The sequence below is a fragment of the Nerophis lumbriciformis genome, linkage group LG11 (genome assembly GCF_033978685.3).
Source record: "Nerophis lumbriciformis linkage group LG11, RoL_Nlum_v2.1, whole genome shotgun sequence".
Lineage (NCBI taxonomy): Eukaryota > Metazoa > Chordata > Actinopteri > Syngnathiformes > Syngnathidae > Nerophis > Nerophis lumbriciformis.
Genome location: NC_084558.2, coordinates 2,625,948 through 2,651,865, shown reverse-complemented (window position 1 = coordinate 2,651,865; position 25,918 = coordinate 2,625,948). Strand labels below are relative to the sequence as shown.

The following is a 25,918-nucleotide window of genomic DNA, read 5'->3' as shown; positions in this document are numbered from 1 at the left end:
ACTATGTCATCAGTTTCTGATTTATTAAATTGTATAACAGTGCAAAGTATTGCTCATTTGTAGTGGTCTTTCTTGAACTATTTGGAAAAAAAGATAGGTTTTTATTTATATTTATAAAGGATTTTTGAATTGTTGCTATTTTTAGAATATTTTGAAAAAATCTCACATACCCCTTGGCATACCTTCAAGTACCCCCAGGGGTACGCGTACCCCCATTTGAGAACCACTGGCCTAAGGGATCGAAGGTCCGTAACATCATGGCTTACGTGCAGTGATTTCTCCAGATTCTCTGAACCTTTTGATGATATTACGGACTGTAGATGGTGAAATCCCTAAATTCCTTGCACTAGCTCGTTGAGAAATGTTGTTCTGAAACTGTTGCACAAAGTGGTGACCCTCGCCCCATCCTTGTTTGTGAATGACTGAGCATTTCATAGAAGCTGCTTTTATATCCAATCATGGCACCCACCTGTTCCCAATTAGCCTGTTCACCTGTGGGATGTTCCAAACAAGTGTTTGATGAGCATTCCTCAACTTTCTCAGTCTTTTGTACCACTTTTGCCAGCTTTTTGAAACATGTTGCAGGCATTAAAATCCAAATGAGGTAATATTTGCGAAAAATAACAAAAGTTTTCCATTTCGAACTTTAAGTATTTTGTCTGTGCAGTCTATTCAATTGAATATAAGTTGAAAAGGATTTGCAAATCATTGTATTCTGTTTTTATTTACAATTTACACAACTTGCCAACTTCACTGGTTTTGGATTTTGTATATGAAGTTTAGCACTTGTAATAATAAATATTAAGTCGCGGTAGAAAATGGATGGATGGATGGATGGAAGTCTACTCTCCCGTCTGTGGCTATGGCTTTGGCTCTGTGTCGGTATGCTGAGTGTCTAAATGTGAGTTTTGACTCCCCAGAGTTTGTTTCTGCTTGTTAAGAAAGTTAAAGTACCAATGATTGTCACACACACACTAGGTGTGGTGAAATTTGTCCTCTGCATTTGACCCATCCCCTTCTTCACCCCCTGGGAGGTGAGGGGAGCAGTGAGCAGCAGCGGTGCCGTGCCCGGGAATCATTTTTTGGTGATTTAACCCCCAATTCCAACCCTTGATGCTGAGTGCCAAGCAGGAAGGTAATCGGTCCCATTTTTATAGTCTTTGGTATGACTCGGCCGGGGTTTGAACTCACAACCTACCGATCTCAGGGCGGACACTCTAACCACTAGGCCACTGAGTAGCCAAAATAAATACAAATGACACAACACAATGATAAAGCCACAACTTTAAACCACAGAGAACGCAGCTGACACAGTGGAAGTGACAGCGGTGCGTTACCGCAAAGCACCGACTCCAGGAGAAGCCGTTTAATGAGGCAGAAAGAAATACAATAGATGGATGACGAAGATGTTGCGCACGACCAGTCTTCCTCTCAGGAAATAAAACACACTGGTCGATCCCAAATTCTTTTGGATTACATATATGTTGAGTAAAAAGGACTCCAGAGACAGAATGGCACAATACCAAGTTTTACTGAAGCTTCAGGAGACCAGCCCTTACAATGCAACCATAGCATCAGCAAGCGAGGTCTAAATCCAAACAAGAGTCAGCTTATGTAACGCGAAAACAGCCCCTCTCGCCCAGAAAGGAGCGATAAGGACCTGGCCAAACCAGCTTTGTGAGCCGACAATCAGGAGCCCTTAAGACAAAACAAAGAGTTTACTAGCAGACATAAGATAAAAGCAAGGAGGTCACGAGAATACACACTACATGGGAAAATACTAGCTGATTTAAAGGGGAACATTATCACAATTTCAGAATGGTTAAAACCATTAAAAATCAGTTCCCAGTGCTTATTTTATTTTTCGAAGTTTTTTTCAAAATTTTACCCATCACGCAATATCCCTAAAAAAAGCTTCAATTAAAGTGCCTGATTTTAACCATCGTTATATACACCCGTCCATTTTCCTGTGACGTCACATAGTGAAGCCAACACAAACAAACATGGCGCATAGAACAGCAAGATATAGCGACATTAGCTCGGATTCAGACTCGGATTTCAGCGGCTTAAGCGATTCAACAGATTACGCATGTATTGAAACGGATGGTTGTAGTGTGGAGGCAGGTAGCGAAAACCAAATTGAAGAAGAAACTGAAGCTATTGAGCCATATCGGTTTGAACCGTATGCAAGTGAAACCGACGAAAACGACACGACAGCCAGCGACACGGGAGAAAGCGAGGACGAATTCGGCGATCGCCTTCTAACCAACGATTGGTATGTGTTTGTTTGGCATTAAAGGAAACTAACAACTATGAACTAGGTTTACAGCATATGAAATACATTTGGCAACAACATGCACTTTGAGAGTGCAGACAGCCCAATTTTCATCAATTAATATATTCTGTGGGCTTCACGGTGGCAGAGGGGTTAGTCTGTAGACATACCCTCATCCACTCTCTTTTCCTGAAAGCTGATCTGTCCAGTTTTGGAGTTGATGTCAGCAGGCCAGGGAAGCTAGGGTCGATATTTTTCTCTTAAATGATAAATGGATAAATGGGTTATACTTGTATAGCACTTTTCTACCTTCAAGGTACTCAAAGCGCTTTGACACTATTTCCACATTCACCCATTCACACACACATTCACACACTGATGGCGGGAGCTGCCATGCAAGGCGCTAACCAGCAGCCATCAGGAGCAAGGGATGAAGTGTCTTGCCCAAGGACACAACGGACGTGACTAGGATGGTAGAAGGTGGGGATTGAACCCCAGTAACCAGCAACCCTCCGATTGCTGGCACGGCCACTCTACCAACTTCGCCACGCCGTCCTCTTGATCATCTTCGGTGGCATAAGGGACGGTGTGAGCCAAGACATCCAGGGGGTTTAGCTCGCTCGTCTGCGGGAACAAACTGCCGCCATTGCTTGCCGTGCTACCGCGGTCCTTTGTCCCTGAATTGCTCACACACTCCGGCAGATTCAATGGGGGTCTGGCGGCAGATTTCTTTGACTTTATTGTTGGAAATGCATCTGCTTTGAGTGTCGCAGGATATTCACACATTCTTGCCATCTCTGTCGTAGCATAGCTTTCGTCGGTAAAGTGTGCGGAACAAACGTCCAATTTCTTGCCACTTTGGCATCTTTGGGCCACTGGTGCAACTTGAATCCGTCCCTGTTGGTGTTGTTACACCCTCCGACAACACACCGACGAGGCATGATGTCTCCAAGGTACGGAAAACATTCGAAAAAACGGAAAATAACATAGCTGATTTAACTCGGTGTTTGTAATGTGTTTGAGAAAATGGCGGATTGTTTCCCGATGTGACGTCACGTTGTGACGTCATCGCTCCGAGGGCGAATAATAGAAAGGCGCTTAATTCGCCAAAATTCACCCATTTAGAGTTCGGAAATCGGTTAAAAAAATATATGGTCTTTTTTCTGCAACATCAAGGTATATATTGACGCTTACATAGGTCTGGTGATAATGTTCCCCTTTAAACATGACTATGGATTAAAAAGAACATTTAAACATATCTCATTCTTACACAGGCTATGGAAATCAGGAAGCTAGGGGCCAACACCATCAACAAGGATGAAGGGGCATACATGCTTCCGAACACCTGTGACGCTGTCCTTCATTGGCAATGCCAGGGCGGAGAACAGAATACACGTATGGCCGGGTCGGGGAACTTCATTTAACAGGTAAATCTACTGTTAAAATGTTGGTTACTGTACTTTTATTTAAAAATGTTTGAATGAAAATGTGAAAGGTTTCCTCTTGTTAATTCAACCTAAAGTGTTGGTTGCACTTTATTCAGATAGACGTGAATGCATTGGCCATGAATTGTTGTTCACTTGCTTGTTTGTATCTATAATTATTTTTTACATAATTCCCTTACAAGAAATAACAGGAATATAGTCAACTTCACCTGCAGTGTCCAGTATTCCTTATTTATTTCACAGTCACACTGCTTGATTTGTTTTGCTAATCCTAATTCTCAGTCACATTTAATAATAATAATAATTATGCTTTCTCAAGGGTAACTTCAGTAGTAGTAGTAGTAGTATGTTTAAAACTGTGATCTGAATGGAATATGGACGTGCTTCATTTTCTTCTCATAGTCCTCATCAAACTCTGCTGACTGCTCTGGCGTAAAATGATTCATCCAATCACCGACTTGTCCTGTTAGCAACAAAAAAAAGAACAATGTCAGACACAAAAGCAACAAATCAGGTTAAACAAGCAGACAAATGCAGAGCAAGAGGAATGACGAAGGAACATGGTGAGTTAGACTTAGCTGCAGTAACTCTACAGACCTCCAGAGGCATGTAGTCCTATAAAACAGATTCCCCAACCTTATTTCCATCAGGGACCGATTTTAATGTATGCATTATTTTCATTCACTAGCTTTCTACATGTGTCAGATAAAAACAGCAAAAAAATGAGCACAAAAAAATAGCCTTTGGCTACATTAACATTTTATATGTCCATTAATGTGCATTGTCTATGACACAGGAGTTGTAATATACATCTATTAACAAGCTTATCGGTGTGTTTAGTAAGACAGGCGAAAGTTAAGTCGGAGAAAATGCGGTAGTTCATAAATTGATTAATGTTTCTGTGCGGCCCGGTAGCAAATGCGTCACGGACTTGTACCGGTCCCTGGATCGGTGGTTGGGGACCACTGCTATAAAAGACAGAGTCATATTTGGCTGATGATGTTGAGGTTTTGACGGACCTTTTCTCATGAAGGTACACAGGGATTGGTCAAAAATGCATCGGGGCATGAAGCTGTAGTTGGCCATTGGATTCTCCTTCATGTTCTCGAAAGACGTCAGCTCCACAATGCGGCTGATGACGTCATCAGGAAGGGACAAGTCCAAGTACCTCATGATGCGCTCCACTTCACGCTGAGGATTCTGGATGGGGGACAAATACTGCTGAGGCAAACAATAAACCCACACAGCCCAGCGAAATTATAGACATCAACCACCTCTTTCATGTCTTCATAGAAGAGGTAAAGGATGTTCCTCTTTTCTCGCTCCTCCCAGTAACTTTTGACATGATCATACCAGGAGCCCCATGCAACTGCACAAAAAAACCATGCACTTATTTGTTGAAGTAATCCCCGACTGACACTGCTCTACTTACCCTGTCCACGCATGAACTTTTGGACGTAGTGCTCCCAGGGTCCAGGGTCCGGGTGGCTGAGATACATCTGATCAAAGTGGAAGTAGCTCACCAGGTTGTCCTTAGCATTGCGAGCCACGTAGATCACCTTCGTACACACACTTATTTAAAAGGTTGTTCGTCTTAATACCAGCGTTCACCCCTCTCTTTATCTTACTTTGCACTTGTTTTCCCAAAAGCCCTTTGGAATGAGCTGAAATGGCAAATGTGTTTTGATAACTCTCGGGGGGTCCATTGTCTTCAGGAGATCAATACCTGAGAATTTACAGCAACGATGACAACATAAGTACCAGCTTGTGTATATATCTGACATCCAGTCGGTTTAGGGATGTGAAGATAAACGGTAACAATGATAATCGGTGGTTAGTATTACCATTTTGAATTACAATTATGGAAAAACCTGTGATTGATAACTGCACTTTGATAAACTCCCAGACTGACTGGCCCCAGATCACTAGCTTAAACGCTTACATGATAACAAGAGGCCCTTTTCCACCGCAGGAACTTTCCAAAGTAACTTTCCCATTTACCAGTCCAATAAAGTTCTCCCTGTGTTTCCACCCAGATAGAATTAGTTCTTCAAGAACCTTTCGGAGTTCCTGCCTGCTCTGAAAGGTACCTGGAACCTTTTTGAGGGCAGGTTACGCTGTCAAACACTGATTGGTTGAACACATTTGGGAGCGTTCCTAAAACTTATTTTTCAAACCCACGACCACCATTAAAATATATGCGGTGACTTGTTTATTACAATTTTCTTGTGTATTTCTGTTACAACAAACTTGACAACAGAGAGAAAGAAGAACGAAAGGACATTTTGAAATGCAGGAAGTTTTGTGGGGGCATGTTTGTGCTGAAGAACGCTGATCAGTGGAACTATCTTGGAGTGTTTTTACTCAGCCGTAGTCTTTAAACTCTATCTATGCAGTTTATTGTTTTTATTCGTTTTTACAAACTTCATTTCGCTACGCGAAGCTAGGGGAAGCGGATGGACTCTTTTAAACGTATGTACGTAGAAGTAAGATGCCCATACTTGCCAACACTCCCGGATTTTCCGGGAGACTCCCGAAACTCAGCGCCTCTCCCGAAAACCTTCCGGGACAAATTTTCTCCCGAAAATCTCCCGAAATTCAGGCGGACCTGAGTGACGTGTCGACAGCCTGTTTTCACGTCCGCTTTCCCACAATATAAACAGCGTGCCTGCCCAATCATGTTATAACTGTAGAATGAGTTCTTGGTTTCTTATGTGGGTTTATTGTTAGGCAGTTTCATTAACGTCCTCCCAGCGCGGTAACAACACACAACAACAGCAGTCACGTTTTCGTCTACCGTAAAGCAGTTCGTCTGCCGTAAACAGCAATGTTGTGACACTCTTAAACAGGACAATACTGCCATCTACTGTATATGCATATGTGACAATAACATCTACGGCTTTTAGAGAGTGCAGTGCACAACTGTGCACACAACAAGGAGACGAAGCAGAATGCATCATCAGAGAGGGTGTTCAGCATGGTTAGAAAAATAGTGACAGAGAATAGAACAAGGATGGACAATTCAACCTTTAACTCAACAATGAGTAGATGAGTGTTATGTGTGTGTATATGTGTAAATAAATGAACACTGAAATTCAAGTATTTCTCTTATTTATATATATATATATATATATATATATATATATATATATATATATATATATATATATAAAATAAATATATATATAGAATTCACTGAAAGTCAAGTATTTCTTATATATACTGTATATGTATATATATATATATATATATATATATATATATATATGAAATACTTAACTTGGTGAATTGTAGCTGTAAATATACTCCTCCCCTCTTAACCACGCCCCCAACCACGCCCCCGCCTCAACCACGCCCCCCCTACACCTCCCGAAATCGGAGGTCTCAAGGTTGGCAAGTATGAAGATGCCAGACTCGAAGCGGCGACCTCAGCTGCTTACTACTCTGACTTTGTTGGGTAAATATCAAGTAAAAGAGGCAGCACACGAGTGCAACAAAGGTCAATAACATCAAATATTAAGTTTTTGCTTTATTACATGTTGTAAAAGTAGTCAGTGACACTCCATTGGTGTACTTACTAGCCTCAACCTGAGTAAACAGAATGCTAATGCGAACAAGCTAAAACCGTTTGTGTTGTGTTTGTGTTGTCGGCGTGAGATAAACACTGACATGTATTATTTACATATTGTTATTTAAAGCAATCACCTGACTCTCATGAATTAATCATTTACCGAGAGGACGACTTTGTGACTGTTGGACAAAGACCTGATTTTTTATGAACAATGCGGTACACTTCATTTTTTTTTAAATCATATCGTTTTGTGTATTATTGCTTTGTATTACATTTACCTACTTTTTAGTTAAATAAATCTGACCTAATATTGTCTGTTTATGTACAGTGTAGAAATATAGTAAACCACTACTCTGTGAAATACGGTGGAAACACAAACTACACACTTGTACAGGAACCGTGGAGAAGGGCCTATTAATGTCTTCCCCCATGAAGAAACAACATACCCCAATCCAAACCTACATAAACATTTTGCTGTCTAAGCAACTAAGATATTCAGTTGTGCACATTGAACCTGCAAGCTGTGCTCTCTTAGAACACAGCGAAAAAAAAAAGTGGGGAAAAGAGAGAGATGTTTTTTACGGTGCGTTCAAGGACCACTGAAAAGGTAGGATAAATAATAGATTTTAATTGTCAAGCACTTTCCATTGAAATAAATCTTAAAGTGCTACAGTACAAACCAATATTTAAAACAATTAAGGCTTAGCAATTAAAACAGATACAATACTAAGACTAAAACACTATCTGTAATGCATAACAAACACAAAACATGCAAAATGCTGGGTTTTCTAACAGTGTGTCTATCAATAATTATTTTTTTAAATAACTTGGTCGAAAGATTTCAGTGTGTTTATAAGTACTTTTTGAGCACATTCAACAATATTGTGATAATGATAACCATGAGAAGAAATATTAATATAGTTACATCCCCAGTCGGGGGTTTACACACCTGAGGAAATGCCTGGTCTCTTGGAATTCTCCAGGAAAGGCATTCGGATGGGTGTCGAGGCTCTCTTGCAGATCTCACTATTTCCGTTGTGAAGAAGCAGATCCACTGTCTCCTGGACCCATGTGGTCCCTTATCACACCCCAAAAACACACTTAGTCATGTTCCCTAAGAGTTTGTACAACATGTAACACCGATTATACAGTTTTTATATTGATTAAAAAATGGTCAGTGACTTATGGACAATTAGATGCTAAGTCCTAAAAATATTTTTGTTGTAGACGGCCATTGTTATCAACCAATCTTGATTAAATTTTACACACGTGAGTTTGTCAGTTCACAGAAGGTACAGTATGTCCCAAATTCCGTGGTGATTTGGCTAAACACCCCACAGTTGCAGTGTGTACAGTTAGTACATCAAAAAACAATCATACCTGCTTTAGGGTAGGTGGCAATGAGCAAGTCTGAAGGATCGGGACAGAAAGCCAGGACATTGCTGTAGTGGTTGGCCATGTGTTCCGAAAGGGGAATCCCTTTTACCGGGACCAGTGGGCCGCGATGTTTGACTTCTTGTTCGTCTGACATAACTAAGGTCAAAAAGATTTGTGAACAACCCCGAAAAATATCAGGCTGTAAGATTGCAGGAGTGCCTTCTCTCCTCTCCACCGTTGTCTGTCAAATATTCATCTTTTTTTTTGGTTTGGTAAATCATGAATGTATCCTTTTTTGTAGACCCTGTAACGTCTGAACCCTCACTCCAAGTTCCTGCTGGTTTGGTATGAATTGTCTGCGCGGTTGTTCCAGCAACACTCCACCCTAATTTACTTAATGAGAAGCAGGGGCAACAAACACGCTTGTTCCTTTTACTGTCTGAGTGTTTATCAGTTTGACATATCTCAGCAAAGACATACAACTGATTATTCTTACAGATATCAAGAGTAAAGTCATTGATTTTGGGCTGGGGGTGGAGGGATTGCCTGCATGGTATGGAAAAAAGAAGAAAATCGATGTACTTTTTCGTCCACCTCGTTATGTTTAACTAGTAAAAGTATTTAACCCTAAAGGAAGTAAGGGCAACTGTTTACTTTGTCTACAAGTCAGAAGTCTGTTGGAATGGTCAAACCTGTTTTTGCGAGACGTCCACTGGCTGAGAGTTCGGAAGTCACACTTTTCTAGCAGATGTATTTCTCACATTTAGCTCATTTTTCTCACATTTAACCCACCTTTCTCACATTTACCAAATTTCAATCACATTTAAGTTTAATTAAATGTTGACGCTAAATATTATATCATACCACTTCACGCTGAGGATTCTGGATGGGTGCAAGAGGGACAAATACTGCTGAGGCAAACAATAAACCCACACAGCCCAGCGAAATTGTAGACATCATCCACCTCTTTCATGTCTTCATAGAAGAGGTATAGGATGTTCCTCTTTTCTCGCTCCTCCAAGTAACTTTTGACATGATCATACCAGGAGACCCATGCAACTGCACAAAAAAAACCATGCACTTATATGTTGACGTAATCCCCTCCTTACACTCCTCTATTTACCCTGTCCATGCATGGACTTTTGGACGTAGTGCTCCCAGAGTCCAGGGTCCGGGTGGGCATTCATCTGATCAGAGTAGAAGTAGCTGCCTGTCAGACGGGGGTCGACGCCTCAGGCTACTGCATCCGAACTGCGTGTCTGGAGCTCCTGGGTCCCGCTGTCCATCCCTTCCGGGTGCCCGTCTTGGTTGGGGCCTGTTGGGCCTAGTCCCTGCGTCTATTGTGGTAGCTTGGTGCTGCAAGGTATTCCGAGGTGCTGCGAGTCGGCCAGTTGCTGGGGTAGTGACCTTGTTTGTCAGCATGTCTGTGATCTTCTTTTAATTTTTTTTTTTTTTTAATTAATTAATTAATTAATTTATTTATTTATTTATTTTTTAATATATTTTATTAATATTATTTTTTAATTTTCCCCTCCCTCAGGGGGGGGGCTCGGCGGGGCGGTTGCTGGTTGTTCCATCTCCATCGTTGGGGTCCCTGCGGGTGGGGTGGGTGGTTCCCGTGGCCCTGTGCCTGGGTGGTCCTGCGGCGGCCGGTTTGGGTGGGGTGGCCGGGGGCTGGCCTCGCCGCGCTCTCCGGGGGTGGGGGGTGGGCTCGTGGGGGCCCGGTTGCCGGTGGGGCGGGGGCGGTCTTCCCGTCCGGTTGCGGGGAGTCTCTGGGTCCCTCGGGCGGGGCGTCTCGCCTTTCTGCCCGTGTGGGGTGTGGTCTCTCGCTGGCTTGGGGTCTGGCTGTCCCCTGCTTTTCTCGTGCCCTGTCCTCTGCCGGGTGCGTCTGTCTGCGGCCTGCTGCTGGCCCTTGTGGGCGGTACGGTGGGTCGGGCTCTGGGGTTCCTGTCGCTGGCCGGCTTGGCTGCGTGGGGGCGGTGGTCCCTGGTTCCCTGGGCACCACGCCTCCTGTTTGTGGGTTGGGCTCTCGGGGGTGATGGGGCCGTGCTCTGGCTCCCACGCACTCTGGGAGTCGAATGTATTGTACATGCAAATTCACATATGCTCACATACGTACATAGGTACCTACGCTCCCACATACATACACAAATACAGTACATATTTACCTACCTAATGTTCGTACATCCACACGCACATTCAATATACAAACATACACATACTGTACATATACATTCACTGTACAAACACATATTCACATTCTGTACATATACATTCATTGTACAAACACATATACACATTCTGTACATATACAAGTACATATGCATACTTACACTCATGCACATAATCACGTTGCATCAAACATATATTAACGTTGTTGCCCTAGGGTAAACTGGGTGTAACACATGGCACACTGACAAAGCTTAACCTATTGTGACTATAACAATCTACAAGGTTAATGTAGGTTGCTTCTCTTTCTCCCCCTCCATTTTTCTGCATTCTTTCGTATCTCAAGTTATCATTACGTATATGTATTGTTGCATTTGAACAACTGTATTGTTGATAATAAAGGTAAATTATTGGTATTGTTCATTATCAATAGCGCTATTTCTATTGGTATTTGTATTGATCCATTTGTAGTGTAATAATGCTCATGGTTATTTCTGTATTATTTTTTATTTTTCGCTAACTGCTTATTTGCTATTACTTTTACCATCATATTTGTACATGTCATATTTGCTGATGTTGCTCTATTGTTGTTGTTGTTTGCTGTTGTTGTTTTTGTCTCTCTGTCTAATCCCCCTCTTGTCCCCACAATTTCCCCCTCTGTCTTCTTTTTTTTTCTCTTTCTATCCCCTCCTGCTCCGGCCCGGCTGCACTAAATGATAATATAAATACATTTAATAAAGTCAAATACAAATAAGGCAACAAGAGAAGTATCCTACACTTCTCTTTTGTAAAGTAAATCTGAACAGCCGACATGGGCATCTACATCAACTATATGATTTGCCTGAGAAGCTGGACAGGACATAAAAAAAAAAAAAAAAAAAAAAAAAAAAAAAGAGTAGAAGTAGCTCACCAGGTTGTCCTTAGCATTGCGAGCCACATAGATCACCTTCATACACACACTTATTTAAAAGGTTGTTCGTCTTAATACTAGCGTTTCCCTTCTCTTTATCTTACTTTGCACTTGTTTTCCCCAAAAGCCTTTGGAATGAGCTGAAATGGCAAATGTGTTTTGATAACTCTTGGGGGGTCCATTGTCTTCAGGAGATCAATACCTGAGAATTTACAGCAACGATGACAACATAAGTACCAGCTTGTGTATATATCTGTTTAGGGATGTCCAGATAAACGCTAACAATGATAACCGGTGGTTAGTATTACCCTTTTGAATTAAAATTATGGAAAAACCACAGGAATTTTCAAAATAACTTTCCCATTTACCGGTCAAATAAAGTTCTCCCTGTGTTTCCACCAAAAACTACCCAGATAGAATTAGTTCTTCAGGAATCATTCGGAGTTCCTGCCTGCTCGGTGGCAATTCTGAAAGGTACCCGGGACCTTTTTGAGGGCGGGTTACGCTGTCGAACGCTGATTGGTTGAACACACTTACAAACTCACGTGTGTAAAATTTGATCAAGATTGGTTGATAACAATGGCCGTCCACAAGATACAATATATAAGAATATATTTAGGACTTAGCAACTAAGTGTCCATAAGTCACTGACCATTTTTTTATCAATATAAAAACTGTATAATCGGTATTACATGCATGTTACATGTTGTACAAAGTGTTTTGATGACAACCCTTAAAGGGGAACATTATCACCAGACCTATGTAAGCGTCAATATATACCTTGATGTTGCAGAAAAAAGACCATATATTTTTTCAACCGATTTCCGAACTCTAAATGGGTGAATCTTGGCGAATTAAACGTCTTTCTAATATTCGCTCTCGGAGCGATGACGTCACAACGTGGCGTCACATCGGGAAGCAATCCGCCATTTTCTTAAACACCGAGTCAAATCAGCTCTGTTATTTTCCGTTTTTTCGACTGTTTTCCGTACTTTGGAGACATCATGCCTCGTCGGTGTGTTGTCGGAGGGTGTAACAACACCAACAGGGACGGGTTCAAGTTGCACCAGTGGCCCAAAGATGCCAAAGTGGCAAGAAATTGGACGTTTGTTCCGCACACTTTCCTGACGAAAGCTATGCTACGACAGAGATGGCAAGAATGTGTGGATATCCTGCGACACTCAAAGCAGATGCATTTCCAACGATAAAGTCAAAGAAATCTGCCGCCAGACCCCCATTGAATCTGCCGGAGTGTGTGAGCAATTCAGGGACAAAGGACCTCGGTAGCACGGCAAGCAATGGCGGCAGTTTGTTCCCGCAGACGAGCGAGCTAAACCCCCTATCGACCCTAGTTTCCCTGGCCTGCTGACGTCAACTCCAAAACTGGACAGATCAGCTTTCAGGAAAAGAGCGCGGATGAGGGTATGTCTACAGAATATATTAATTGATGAAAATTGGGCTGTCTGCACTCTCAAAGTGCATGTTGTTGCCAAATGTATTTCATATGCTGTAAACCTAGTTCATAGTTGTTAGTTTCCTTTAATGCCAAACAAACACATACCAATCGTTGGTTAGAAGGCGATCGCCGAATTCGTCCTCGCTTTCTCCCGTGTCGCTGGCTGTCGTGTCGTTTTCGTCGGTTTCGCTTGCATACGGTTCAAACCGATATGGCTCAATAGCTTCAGTTTCTTCTTCAATTTCGTTTTCGCTACCTGCCTCCACACTACGACCATCCGTTTCAATACATTCGTAATCTGTTGAATCGCTTAAGCCGCTGAAATCCGAGTCTGAATCCGAGCTAATGTCGCTATAGCTTGCTGTTCTTTCCGCCATGTTTGTTTGTGTTGGCTTCACTATGTGACGTCACAGGAAGATGGACGGGTGTTTATAACGATGGTTAAAATCAGGCACTTTGAAGCTTTTTTTAGGGATATTGCGTGATGGGTAAAATTTTGAAAAAAACTTCGAAAAATATCCACTGGGAACTGATTTTTAATGGTTTTAACCTTTCTGAAATTGTGATAATGTTCCCCTTTAAGCAACATGACTGTGTGTTTGTGGGGTGTGATAAGGGACCACATGGGTCCAGGAGACAGTGGATCTGCTTCTTCACAATGGAAATATTGAGATTTGTAAGAGTGCCTCGACACCCATCCGAATGACTTTCCTGGAGAATTTCCAGGAGACCAGGCTTTCCCCTCAGGTGTGTAAACCCCCGACTGGGGATGTAACGATATGAACACGGGACGGCGTGGCGCAGTGGGAGAGTGGCCGTGCGCAACCCGAGGGTCCCTGGTTCAATCCCCACCTAGTACCAACCTCGTCATGTCCGTTGTGTCCTGAGCAAGACACTTCACCCTTGCTCCTGATGGGTGCTGGTTAGCGCCTTGCATGGCAGCTCCCTCCATCAGTGTGTGAATGTGTGTGTGAATGGGTAAATGTGGAAGTAGTGTCAAAGCGCTTTGAGTACCTTGAAGGTAGAAAAGCGCTATACAAGTACAACCCATTTATCATTTATTTATTTCTTATCATGGTTATCATTATCACGGTATTGTTGAATGTGCTCAAAAAGCACTTAAACACACTGAAATCATTTGACCATGTTATTGAAAAAAATACGTATTGACAGACACACTCTTAGAAAACCCAGTATTTTGCATGTTTTGTGTTTCTTATGCTTTACAGATAGTGTTTTAGTCTTAGTATTTTATCTGTTTTAATTGCTAAAGCCTTTCTTGTTTTTGTCGCGACCAGAACAGGACTCTGAACATAGATGCAGGATTTTCAGAAACATATTTATTCTGAATCGGGAGGGGTCCAAAACGGGAGAAACAAAACAGGCTATCAAAAACAGCACTAACCTGATCTCTAAACTAACAAAAATATCAATAAACTCCAAAGATATGCACCTGGGGATAAGTTGATTGGCAACACTAAAATTGGCCCTAGTGTGTGAATGTGAGTGTGAATGTTGTCTGTCTATCTGTGTTGGCCCTGCGATGAGGTGGCTGGGACCATAGGGTTCTCTTTGGCGGGCTTGACTTTGCTGAAGTGGAAGGTAGGGTGGACACAGAGCGACCTGGGTAGACGTAGGCGTACTGCTGCCGGACTGATGACCTTGGCGATGGGGAAGGGACCCACGAATCCTGGCGCCAATTTCTTGGAGAAGCTTGAACTCTCGTAGCCATTGATCTGTCCGGATGGCGAGAGCGATGAGGTCGTCCAGGTCCGCAGGTAAGTCTGTGGGTAGCAGTCGCTCCAGAACAGGGCCGGCCAGCCCCTTGAGGAAGACGTCGTAGAGGGCCGTAGTGTTCCATCTGCTCTCTGCAGCCAGGGTTCGAAAATACATGGCGTAATCTGAGACTGATTCTCTCCGACGAATCCCACTGAGCTCTCTAGCCCTTTCACGCTCAGAAGAGACAGGGTCAAAAGTCTTTTGGAGAGTCTCTGTAAAGTCTCGGAGTGAGCTGCATATATGAGAGCCCCTGGACCACTCGGCCATGGCCCACTTCCTTGCTCTCCCAGCCAGATAGGAGATCATAAACGACACCTTAGCTCGATCGGTGGGAAATGTGTGCGGCGCGAGCTCAAAATGCACCTCACAGTTCATGATGAATTCCTTGCATTGTTCGGGTTCGCCCGCAAATCGTTCAGGAGGGGCCAATTGGGCTCCAACTCTACTATGAATGGTGGTGAGTTCCTGAGTCCTGGTGGCTGGCTGCGGCTCGGGCACAGGGGGTGCGTGACCAGGCCTGGTCATTTGGGTGAGCAGAAGTTGCACCTGTTCCGCGAGTTGGCCCACCTGGGTGGTAACAGCGATCCTGATGCTTTCCTGGGTTCGGTCGATCCCCTGAATTCCCTGGTCCATGACTGTCACCTGCTCTTCCTGAGAGGAACTGCTTTGATCCTGCTGTGTTCGTACTGGCCAGAGTGTACTGTCACAACCACGACACCTGAAACGAGAGGGAGAGTTAACCTTTCAAAATAAAACAGAAAATGACAAAACAACATGAAACCAGACAAAACCCAGACAAGACTTTACTCAGGTGTGACAGTTTTAAATATTAGTTTGGATCGGGGTATGTTGTTTCTTAATGGGGAAAGACGTTAATAGGCCCTTTTCCACGGTTCCTAGAAGTATGTGGTTTGTGTTTCCACCGTATTTCACAGAGTAGTGGTTTACTATATTTCTACACTCATACCATGTAAATAAGCAGTTCTTTAATTAAAAAGTAAATAAGTAACTAAGTAAGTAAATTAAATACAGAGCAACAATATACAAAACTATATGATTTAAAAAATGAAGTGTTATGAAACTGTTCATAAAAAGTCCGGCTTTTGTCTGGCCAACAGTCACAAAGTCGTTCTCTCTGTAAATGATTAATTCATGAGAGTCAGGTGATTGCTTTAAATAACAATATGTAAATAATAAATGTCAGTGTTTATCTCACGCCAACACAAACATAACACAAACGGTTTTAGCTTGTTTGCATTAGTATTCCGTTTACTCAGGTTGAGGCTTATAACTACACAAATGGAGTGTCACTGACTACTTTTACAACATGTGATATAGTAAAAACTTAATATTTGATGTTATTGACCTTTGTTGCACTCGTGTGCTGCCTCTTTTACTTGATATTTACCCAACAAAGTCAGAGTAGTAAGCAGCTGAGGTCGCCGCTTCGAGTCTGGCATCTTACTCCTCCGTAAATACGTTTTAAAACAGTCCATCCACTTCTCGTAGCTTCACGTAACAAAATGAAGTTTGTAAAAACGAATAAAAACAATAAACTGCATAGATAGATTTTAAGGACTACGGCTGAGTAAAAACACTCCAAGATAGTTCCACTGATCAGCGTTCTTCAGCACAAACATGCCCCCACAAAACTTCCTGCATTTCTAAATGTCCTTTCGTTCTTCTTTCTCTCCGTTGTCAAGTTTGTTGTAACAGAAATACACAAGAAATAAGAAATAAACAAGGTGCCGCATATATTTTAATGGTGGTCGTGGGTTTGAAAGATACGTTTTAGGAAGCTCCCAAGTGTGTTCAACCAATCAGTGTTCGACAGCGTAACCCGCCCTCAAAAAGGTTCCGGGTACCTTTCAGAAGTCCCACCGAGCAGGCAGGAACTCCAAAAGGATCCCGGAGAACTAATTCTATCTGGGTAGTTTTTGGTGGAAACCAGGGGCGTCACTAGCTTTTAAGGTCAGGGGGGCTTAGCACCCAGGAGATGCACAGGATGCGAGCGAACGTAGCGCACGAGCACAAAACTTCACAAACGGCTAACAAAGACTTAGAAATGATTCATTGTTATTATTATTATTCCAGTCGGTTTATTTTCAATCTGTGTTCAGAACGACAACAAACATGGGTTTGCACAGTGACATTTCGTTTACAGCATCAACAAGAAACAAGTACTTGCATGATCCTTCAAGATACACTGAAACACAATGAAAGTCATGGCATTAGCCTCTATGTTATTCATTCACAACATAGAGGCTAATGCCACGACTTTCGCTCACAATACAATAATTGTTTGTTCCCAAATATTTTGAAGTTGCACAGATTACATTTTGGGCACATATGTGACTAAAATGGTTGTAAATTCAAGCCCTGGAAATATTACTTAATTACTTGAATTAAAGTAATATCTGGATCGGGATAATTTGGCTTGTATATAATATATTTATATATATATATTATGGCAAGCAGTTAAGGAAATTAAATATATATGGAAGTCTGAATAGAAATGAGAAACGTTTATATATACTGTAAATAAGAAAGACTTAGAGTCCGCCTGCTGATCTGAAAAAGAGCCAAAGCTGTCAAAGAGCTGAGGGACCATATTCAAAGTGCAATGCTGAAACAAATAATTTAAACAATAAAATGTAACTTCCAGGGCTTGAGATTAACATAGTCCCGTCGTCCCGGGGACGGTAAAAAAAATGCACGGGACGAAAAGAAATGCTGATGGCTTTTAACCATTTTTTTTCTTTTTCTTTTTAGGTATTTATTTATTTTACATTTTACATTAAATGTCTTGGTTTTTCCTCCCTCTGAAAATCCTATGAAATGTTTAACAAGCCATCCTATAATAATACAACAGCTATTAATGTAACAATACAATAAAACAAATATATTTAATGATGTTTTTTTTCATTTTTTTAACAATAGGCCAATGTATATTACTTTATATAGATTCTACAAGAAACACAAAACTTAAAAACTAAATTATTTACAATTGCAGACACAAGGTTTCGTGCAGCTTCACTCATTGTAAAGGAAGATGGAAGTCCACGCAGGAGAAAAATGACTACAAAGATGGTGTCTGGGTTTTTCTTACATATATATACATAGTAAGTCTTTCATACATATATATATATATATATATATATATATATATATACAGTAGGGCTTCACGGTGGCAGAGGGGTTAGTGCATCTGCCTCACAATACGAAGGTCCTGAGTAGTCTTGGGTTCAATCCCGGGCTCGGGATCTTTCTGTGTGGAGTTTGCATGTTCTCCCCGTGACTGCGTGGGTTCCCTCCGGGTACTCCGGCTTCCTCCCACTTCCAAAGACATGCACCTGGGGATAAGTTGATTGGCAACACTAAATTGGCCCTAGTGTGTGGATGTGAGTGTGAATGTTGTCTGTCTATCTGTGTTGGCCCTGCGATGAGGTGGCGACTTGTCCAGGGTGTACACCGCCTTCCGCCCGATTGTAGCTGAGATAGGCTCCAGCGCCCCCCGCCACCCCAAAGGGAATAAGCGGTAGGAAATGGATGGATGGATATATACAGTATATATACTGTATGTCCTTATGTAACATCACCAGAATGATTGACAATTAGGAGGACCAATAGTCAACATGATCCACCCAGAAATAAAAAAAAAACAAATGGCTTATCGAGAAGCCATTAAAAAAACAAATTTTATTATACTACTCACCTTTCCAGTAGAGGCCTCTCCCCTCTCACTTTCTATGCTCCTGTGCCCTGACTCCTACAGGTCAATAGGGGTTGTGGAGTGATTATTATTATCTACTTATGATAGTCATACATGAATGAGCTCAGCTCCTGTTCTCCTCCATGTGTAAAGTGAGAAACACAGCTGATGCTCCAGAAGGAAGTAACCCCAAAGATAGCAAATGGTAAAAAAGAGTGCACATTTTATAAATAACCAGGACCTTCATGATGCATTTCAGGCTAACTAAGTAGCAGCATTGTTTTAGAGCGGGACTGTAACTTTTTGTCAAACACAGACTTGGTGTAAAGTGGAGCTAATACATTTTACTACAAGCAGTGATGAATACTTACTTTCTTGAAAAAGTTTCTTATGTCCATTTTGTATCCGTTCACGTTCTTGTTCTGCAGTGCTGTGTGCTAATGTGCTTCGTACACCTGCAGGACCGCAAGCAAGGTCGCAGAGAAAATGCGGACTGGATTTTGAGTGATGTGGGCATTTTCTATATGAACAAGTCCAAACACCGCAAGCAAGGTGCTTGGAAGAAAAAAATAAGTGTCGCCTGTTTTCCTAACGTTGCCCCCCCCCCCCCTTTTCCCACACACACACACACACACCACCACACACTCACGCACACAAACAAACAAATGCTTTAATATTCAAATATGTTTTTTTTTTATTTGGGACATTATGTTGTAGTAAATATTGAGAAGAAACCCCAGCTCGCCGATTTAGAGCTGTGTTCTGAATGGAATGTGGACGTGCTTCATTTTCTTCTTATAGTCCTCATCAAACTCTGCTGACTGCCCTGGTGTAAAATGGTTCTTCCAATCACCGACTTGTCCTGTTTGCAAAAAAAAAGAAAACGCAGAAACAACAGTAATTCATCATAAATTTAACAGAAAGTACGAGAGGGACAAGCGGTACAAAAATGGATGCATGGGTGGATAAAAATCGGGGCGGAGCTAAAGATTCAATGCAAACGCAATAACTGTAAAAACCACTTGAGGCCACTGTTGTTCATCCATCCATCCATCCATCCATCCATTTTCTACCGCTTGTCCCTTTCGGGGTCGCGGGGGGTGCTGGAGCCTATCTCAGCTGCATTCGGGCGGAAGGCGGTGTACACCCTGGACAAGTCGCCACCACATCGCAGGGCCAACACAGATAGACAGACAACATTCACACTCACATTCACACACTAGGGCCAATTTTAGTATTGCCAATCAACCTATTCCCAGGTGCATGTCTTTGGAGGTGGGAGGAAGCCAGAGTACCCGGAGGGAACCCACGCAGTCACGGCGAGAACATACAAACTCCACACAGAAAGATCCCGAGCCCAGGATTCAACTCAGGACCTGAGGCACATGCACTAACCCCTGTTTCACCGTGCTGCCCCACTGTTGTTCAATGATAGCTATTTCTCAGATTAGGGCAGGGTTATTCAACTAAATTGCTTTAGGGGCCACATATCAAAATTTTACTTCTCCCTTATACATAATACAAGTCTCTACCACAGCTTAAGATGCTTTCTTCACAAAATTGATTGGTTGATATGTTCATTAATTATAACAAAAACAATCCTGTGTTTTTAGCAATCTGCTGAAAAAACTGTTGTTTCTGTTAACTTTTTAACTGAACGCAGGCCAATCACAGGATGTATTTAGAGCACAGGCCGCCAAGTTCAATACATGGTATTCAATCAAGTGACTTTTGAATGGAAGTAAACAAAGTGGTGGTCAACCAAATCAACATCGGTACTGTGCAGCAAACAGCGTGCAAACTATCTGAGTACTTAAGGGGCGTAGATCTTACCACTAAAAGCAGATATGAGCAAAAAAATGCAAACAATGCAAAGGAATCGATCCCTATACTTGATCAAAAAAAGATTTGTCGAGTGATCTCAAGGATTATCCGTCGGTGGAGTTTCTAGACATGTCGAACTATCTGGTGATCCAGACATCATTCTACACGGCAAAACAGATGAAAGCTTTGAAACTCATGAACACCTACAACTACTTTGTGTGTGGCTGGGCCAAAGAAACCGGCATCAAGACTCTCCCGGGCAAATCATGCATTGTTTTTGCTTGGGTAAGGTTGCATTTCTTGATTTAATGGTTTAACGCTGCATCTTGCTGTTTTGCACTTTTGTGCAGCAAAAATGTGTTTTAAGAACTCTGAAACAAAATAAAATATAAAGAATCTGAAGATAATACTTCAATGGTGCAAACTGGGCAATTCTATGTAACTTTGTTTCACTGTCAATATTAATTACAAATTATCGTGAGACTGCGTACTGGTCTATTTTGGACAGCCAGCTGTCGCAAGACTTTAAGCTGTTAACCGGCCGTTACTTTCGGGTTGGTGTTACACATCGCCAGCTGTTCTGCCCGACAATTAAAGCTTATTCCTGCACCTTTGTGAACAAGAGGTGCACATATGTCGGATTTATGGAACAGGGGAACTGGTGAGTGTTTTAAATGGATTATTGAGCAATCTGTGAAATACGAGCTGTCAGCTGTATACATTAATTCATTCATGGGTCTCTCGCTTGGTTACACAAAATTACCTGCGTTACAATGGAAAATTCTAAACATTGAAAGTATATAAAAAAAACTTAACGAAGTGATCACTGCAAACTTGTGAGTTCTTTGACTGCGCTTCCTTTGACTGGAGTGCTCTTCACGAGCAATTTTTCTCATTGTCATTTCCATAGCCTGCTCAGTGGCCTTGTGGTTAGAGTGTCCGCCCTGAGATTGGTAGGTTGTAAGTTCAAACCCCGGCCGAGGCATACCAAAGACTATACAAATGGTACCCATTACCTCCTTGCTTGGCACTCAGCATCAAGGGTTGGAATTGGGGGTTAAATCACCAAAATGATTCCCGAGTCACTGCTCTCCTCACCTCCCAGTGGGTGGAACAAGGGGATAGATCAAATGCAGAGGGTAATTTCACCACACCTAGTGTGTGTGTGACTATCAATAGTATTTTAACTTTTAACTTTTAAAATCTTGCACTCTTTCACCCTTCTTGATGATATCTCAATGAATTCTAAAGAAACGTTAATCCTTTTCGCGATTTAAATCGTTCCAACAGCCTAAAACAACGCAAGAATAGGGTACTTTTTTCCGAGACAGCCTTAGTGGTGCACAGAACACTTTGACAACAGATGCTCACTTGACCACCACCTCGAATCTCGCATAGTTAATGAGCCGGATGTGACGTCAGGTGAATACAACCTACAGCCATTGATTCAAGTTATATTGTTGAGGTTTTGAAATACCTTTTCTCATGAAGGTAGACATGGACTGGTCAAAAACAGGAACTGAGCTGTAGTTGGCCATCGGGTTCTCCTTCATTTTCTCGAAAGATGTCAGCTCCACAATGCGGCTGATGACATCATCAGAGAGGGACAGGTCCAGGTACCTCATAATGCGCTCCACTTCACGTCGAGGATTCTGGGTAAGAAAAATAAACAGGCTTGGTGGCAAACCAAACAAATAATGAACACATTTCATAATAATTAGGTTTCATTAATACTACCTCTTTCATGTCTTCATAGAAGGTGTAAAGGATGTTCCTCTGTTCTCGTTCTTGCCAGTAAGTTTTGACATGATCATACCAGGAGCCCCATGGCACTACAGATAGACAGACAACATTGACACTCACATTCACACACTAGAGCTAATTTAGTGTTGCCAATCAACCTATCCCCAGGTGCATGTCTTTGGAGGTGGGAGGAAGCCGGAGTATACACACCTCTTTTTATACTTGCATGACAGTTGAGAATGTCACTCTCAAGGTTTACGTAATGGCAGCATGTAAATGTACGGTTTAATGTCGCAGTCTACGTACACTCTCCACGCATGAACTTTTGGATGTAGCCCTCCCAGGGTCCAGGGTCGGGGTGGATGAGATACATTTGATCGAAGTGGAAGTAGCTCACCAGGTTGTCCTTAGCATTACGAGCCACGTAGATCACCTTCACACACACAATTATTTGAGAGGTTGTTGGTCCTCATGCCAGCGGCCACTGTCCCATCAACTTACTTTGCACTTGTTTTCCCAAAAGCCCTTTGGAATGAGCTGAAATGCCAAATGTGTTTTGATAACTCTTGGGGGGTCCATTGCCTTCAGGAGATCAATACCTGAGAATTTACAGCAACAAAAACATAAGTATCCATTTGTATATATCTGAGTTCCAATAGGCCAGGGATGTCAAACATGCAGCCCGCAGGCCGGGATCAGGCCCGCGAACAGGTTCAATCCGGCCCACGAGAGGAGTTTAAGTGTAAAATTGGTTGCATTTTTAAACTAAAGAAACTGCTGTTCTAAATGTGTCCACTGGGTGTCGCAACAGCATTTCTAGTATGCAAGGAAAATGTGTTATACGGGCGAGCAAGTATACCAAGCAAGAGGTACAAGGTAAAGCGGGGCTGCGACTCCTCCCCCTCAACCCAACGTAAAACAAACAGGAGTACAATAAACAATTGGTAATCCCACTTAAAATGCTGCATGAGACACTGCCCATTGATATAGTTCTGCGAAAATGATTGTCTTCTTTGCAAATTTAAAGAAATTGAACAGTGGAAACCACAAATGAGGTAGTTGATACATAGAAGCGTTTTTATTTATGCTTTATTTTGTTTTTGTTCAATCCTAGATGGGCTGTGATTTAATGTTTATTTGCTTTGTAGATACACTGATTAAGTCTAAGTTCATTGTGTTCTTCATGGTGTTTTTGAAACTGCACCAATTTTTTCCTCAGAATTTTCAACTAATTTAAAGTGTTTTGTCAAGAGGATTATTTGTGATATTTACATTTTCAGAATGTGCTTGTTCCATTGTGTGCCAAAGTAAAACAAAGAAAACAATCTGAAGTTGTCGTAGTTGTATTTTTAAGTTATTATGCCATGATTTTCCCCATCCCGCCCACGTAGGAATAGATTTTTCTCCATGTGGCCCCTGAGCTAAAATTAGTTTGACACCCCTGCAATAGAGGGTCTACACACCTGAGGAAAGACCTGGTCGAGCTGAATTCTCCAGGAAAGGCATTCGAGAAGGAGTGATGGCTCTTTTGCAGGTCTCAATATCTCCGTTGTGAAGAAGCAGATCCACGATCTCCTGAACCCATGTTGTCCCTTATCATCCAAAAAAATAACATGTTTCTTAAGGGTTGTGTTTAAAACACTTTGTACAACATGTTAACATACAGGTTAGCATACATGAAATACTGATTACAGTTGTTTGATTGTTGTACAAATGGTCAATAACCTATGGACAATTAGTTGCTAAGTTTCTAAAGATAATTTGCTTATCTTTATCAAATTTTACACATGTGCTTGTCAGTCCCTTAGAATATATTTAATAGGGCTAGGGTTTAAAAGCGTTCCTGGATGTCGTTGTAACAACTAGCATTTGTGTACAAATATTGGGGTATTTTCTTGCACTAATTTCAATTATGTAAGCGAGTAATCACCTGTGAATAATCACGATTTATCCGAATTCCAAAATGTGAATAATCTGATCTGATATGTCCATTTTATCTCCAATACTAAATGTTTCCTTTTCTATTAGCTGTGTCAGAAAAACATTACATGTTTGATTTTTTTGTTTAGAATGAAGTTGAATGAGAAAGGTGTGCAAAAACAAAATATATATATATATATATATATATATATATAGATCAAAGTCTTTTTCTGGACTTCAAAAACGTAAGGACTTTTATGTTCTGCTTAGATTTGAATTATCTTCAAAGCCAATCTAGTAGCGTTTTGACATGGCCTGGCAAAAAGAATGTACGAGTACCACACCATGAAAAAACAATCAAACCTGCTTTGGGGTAGCTGGCGATAAGCAAGTCAGAAGGATCAGGACTGAAGGATGAGACAGCGCCGTAGTTGTCGGCGACAGGTTCCACAAGGGGAACCCCTTTTACCGTCACCAGTCGGCATCGATGTTTGTCTTCTTGGTCCTTTGACATGACTGAGGTTTATAAGATTTGTGAACAATTCTCAAAAATATCAGGATATAAGGTTGCAAGAGTGCTTTCTCTCCTCTATACGGTGTAACGTAAATGTAGCCTTTTTCTAAAGATTTCAGCTTCTGAACTGCGACTGTGGTCCACACGTGTTAAATAGTCATTTAAAATGTATTCAAGCCCCAAGCAGACTGCAACTCCTAAATTTATTTGGCTCTGTAGTGGAATATTAAGCACTAAAACAAATATGTTTTTATTCGAGTACTCGCCTCGAGTAGACTACTGGTTACGAGCCTTTACAATTCTATTTGAATGGTTAAACCTGTTTGTGCAAGTGCGATCATATTCAGCTACATGTGCAACACCAAAGTCAAATACAAAATGTTTGGACTGAATCAAAGAAACTTTCAGAGATAACCAAAACTTCATTTTTGTATGAGGAGACTTTAACATTATCCTTCTGAATCCGAACAAGCAGAAAAAGACTTCAGACTTCAGAGATACCGTGCACAGTATGAGTCCATATCCAAAAATCACTCAACAGGGTTTATTGTGACTAAAATTATCACGATTATCATTATTGCGGTTCTGTTCAATGTGCTCAAAAAGTACTAACACACTGAAATCTTTTGACCAAGTTATTTTTTAAACAGAATAAAAACAAATAGACACACTGTTGGAAAATCCACTGTGCCTGTTTTGTGTTTCTTATGCTTCACTGATAGTAGATTAGTCTTAGTATTTTATCTGTATTAATGGATAAGCTTTTATTGTTTTAAATATTGGTTTGTACTGTGGTACTTTAAGGTTTATTTAAATGAAGAGTGCAACAAATATTATTTCTGGCAGCCAATGTGTCCTACTATTTTTAGCGGTCATTGAACAATGTTGTAAAATGCACCTTTGTCTCTTTTTCTCTGAGGAAAGATTGATCGTCATAAATCAATGGCAATAAACAGAAAAATGTAATTAAAGCACAGCAGATACACAACTGAAAGGCAAACATCCATCCATCCATTTTCTAGCGCTTGTCCCTTTCGGGGTCGCGGTGGGTGCTGGAGCCTATCTCAGCTGCATTTAGGCGGAAGGCGGGGTACACCCTGGACAAGTCGCTAGCTCATCGCAGGGCCAACACAGATAGACAACATTCACACTCACATTCATACACTCGGGCCAATTTAGTGTTGCCAATCAACCTATCCCCAGGTGCATGTCTTTGGAGGTGG

General features: G+C 41.6%; 2 protein-coding genes across 2 annotated transcripts; both read right to left on the bottom strand.

The window, feature by feature from the left end:
* Positions 1-4,039: 4,039 nt before the first annotated feature.
* LOC133610137 (sulfotransferase 1 family member D1-like) lies at positions 4,040-8,950 on the bottom strand. Its single transcript, XM_061966216.1, has 7 exons — positions 8,672-8,950; positions 8,241-8,369; positions 5,349-5,446; positions 5,153-5,279; positions 4,995-5,089; positions 4,740-4,920; positions 4,040-4,183 (listed from the first exon to the last, which is right to left on the bottom strand). The coding sequence occupies exons 1-7, from the start codon at positions 8,820-8,822 to the stop codon at positions 4,071-4,073; spliced, it is 894 nt and encodes a 297-aa protein (XP_061822200.1). The 5' UTR covers positions 8,823-8,950; the 3' UTR covers positions 4,040-4,070.
* A 10,450-nt stretch (positions 8,951-19,400) lies between these two features.
* LOC133610989 (sulfotransferase 1C2-like) lies at positions 19,401-24,695 on the bottom strand. The gene is made up of 7 exons (XM_061967806.1): positions 24,545-24,695; positions 23,725-23,853; positions 22,763-22,860; positions 22,568-22,694; positions 22,256-22,350; positions 21,996-22,170; positions 19,401-19,556 (listed from the first exon to the last, which is right to left on the bottom strand). The coding sequence occupies exons 1-7, from the start codon at positions 24,693-24,695 to the stop codon at positions 19,444-19,446; spliced, it is 888 nt and encodes a 295-aa protein (XP_061823790.1). The 3' UTR covers positions 19,401-19,443.
* Positions 24,696-25,918: the final 1,223 nt, after the last annotated feature.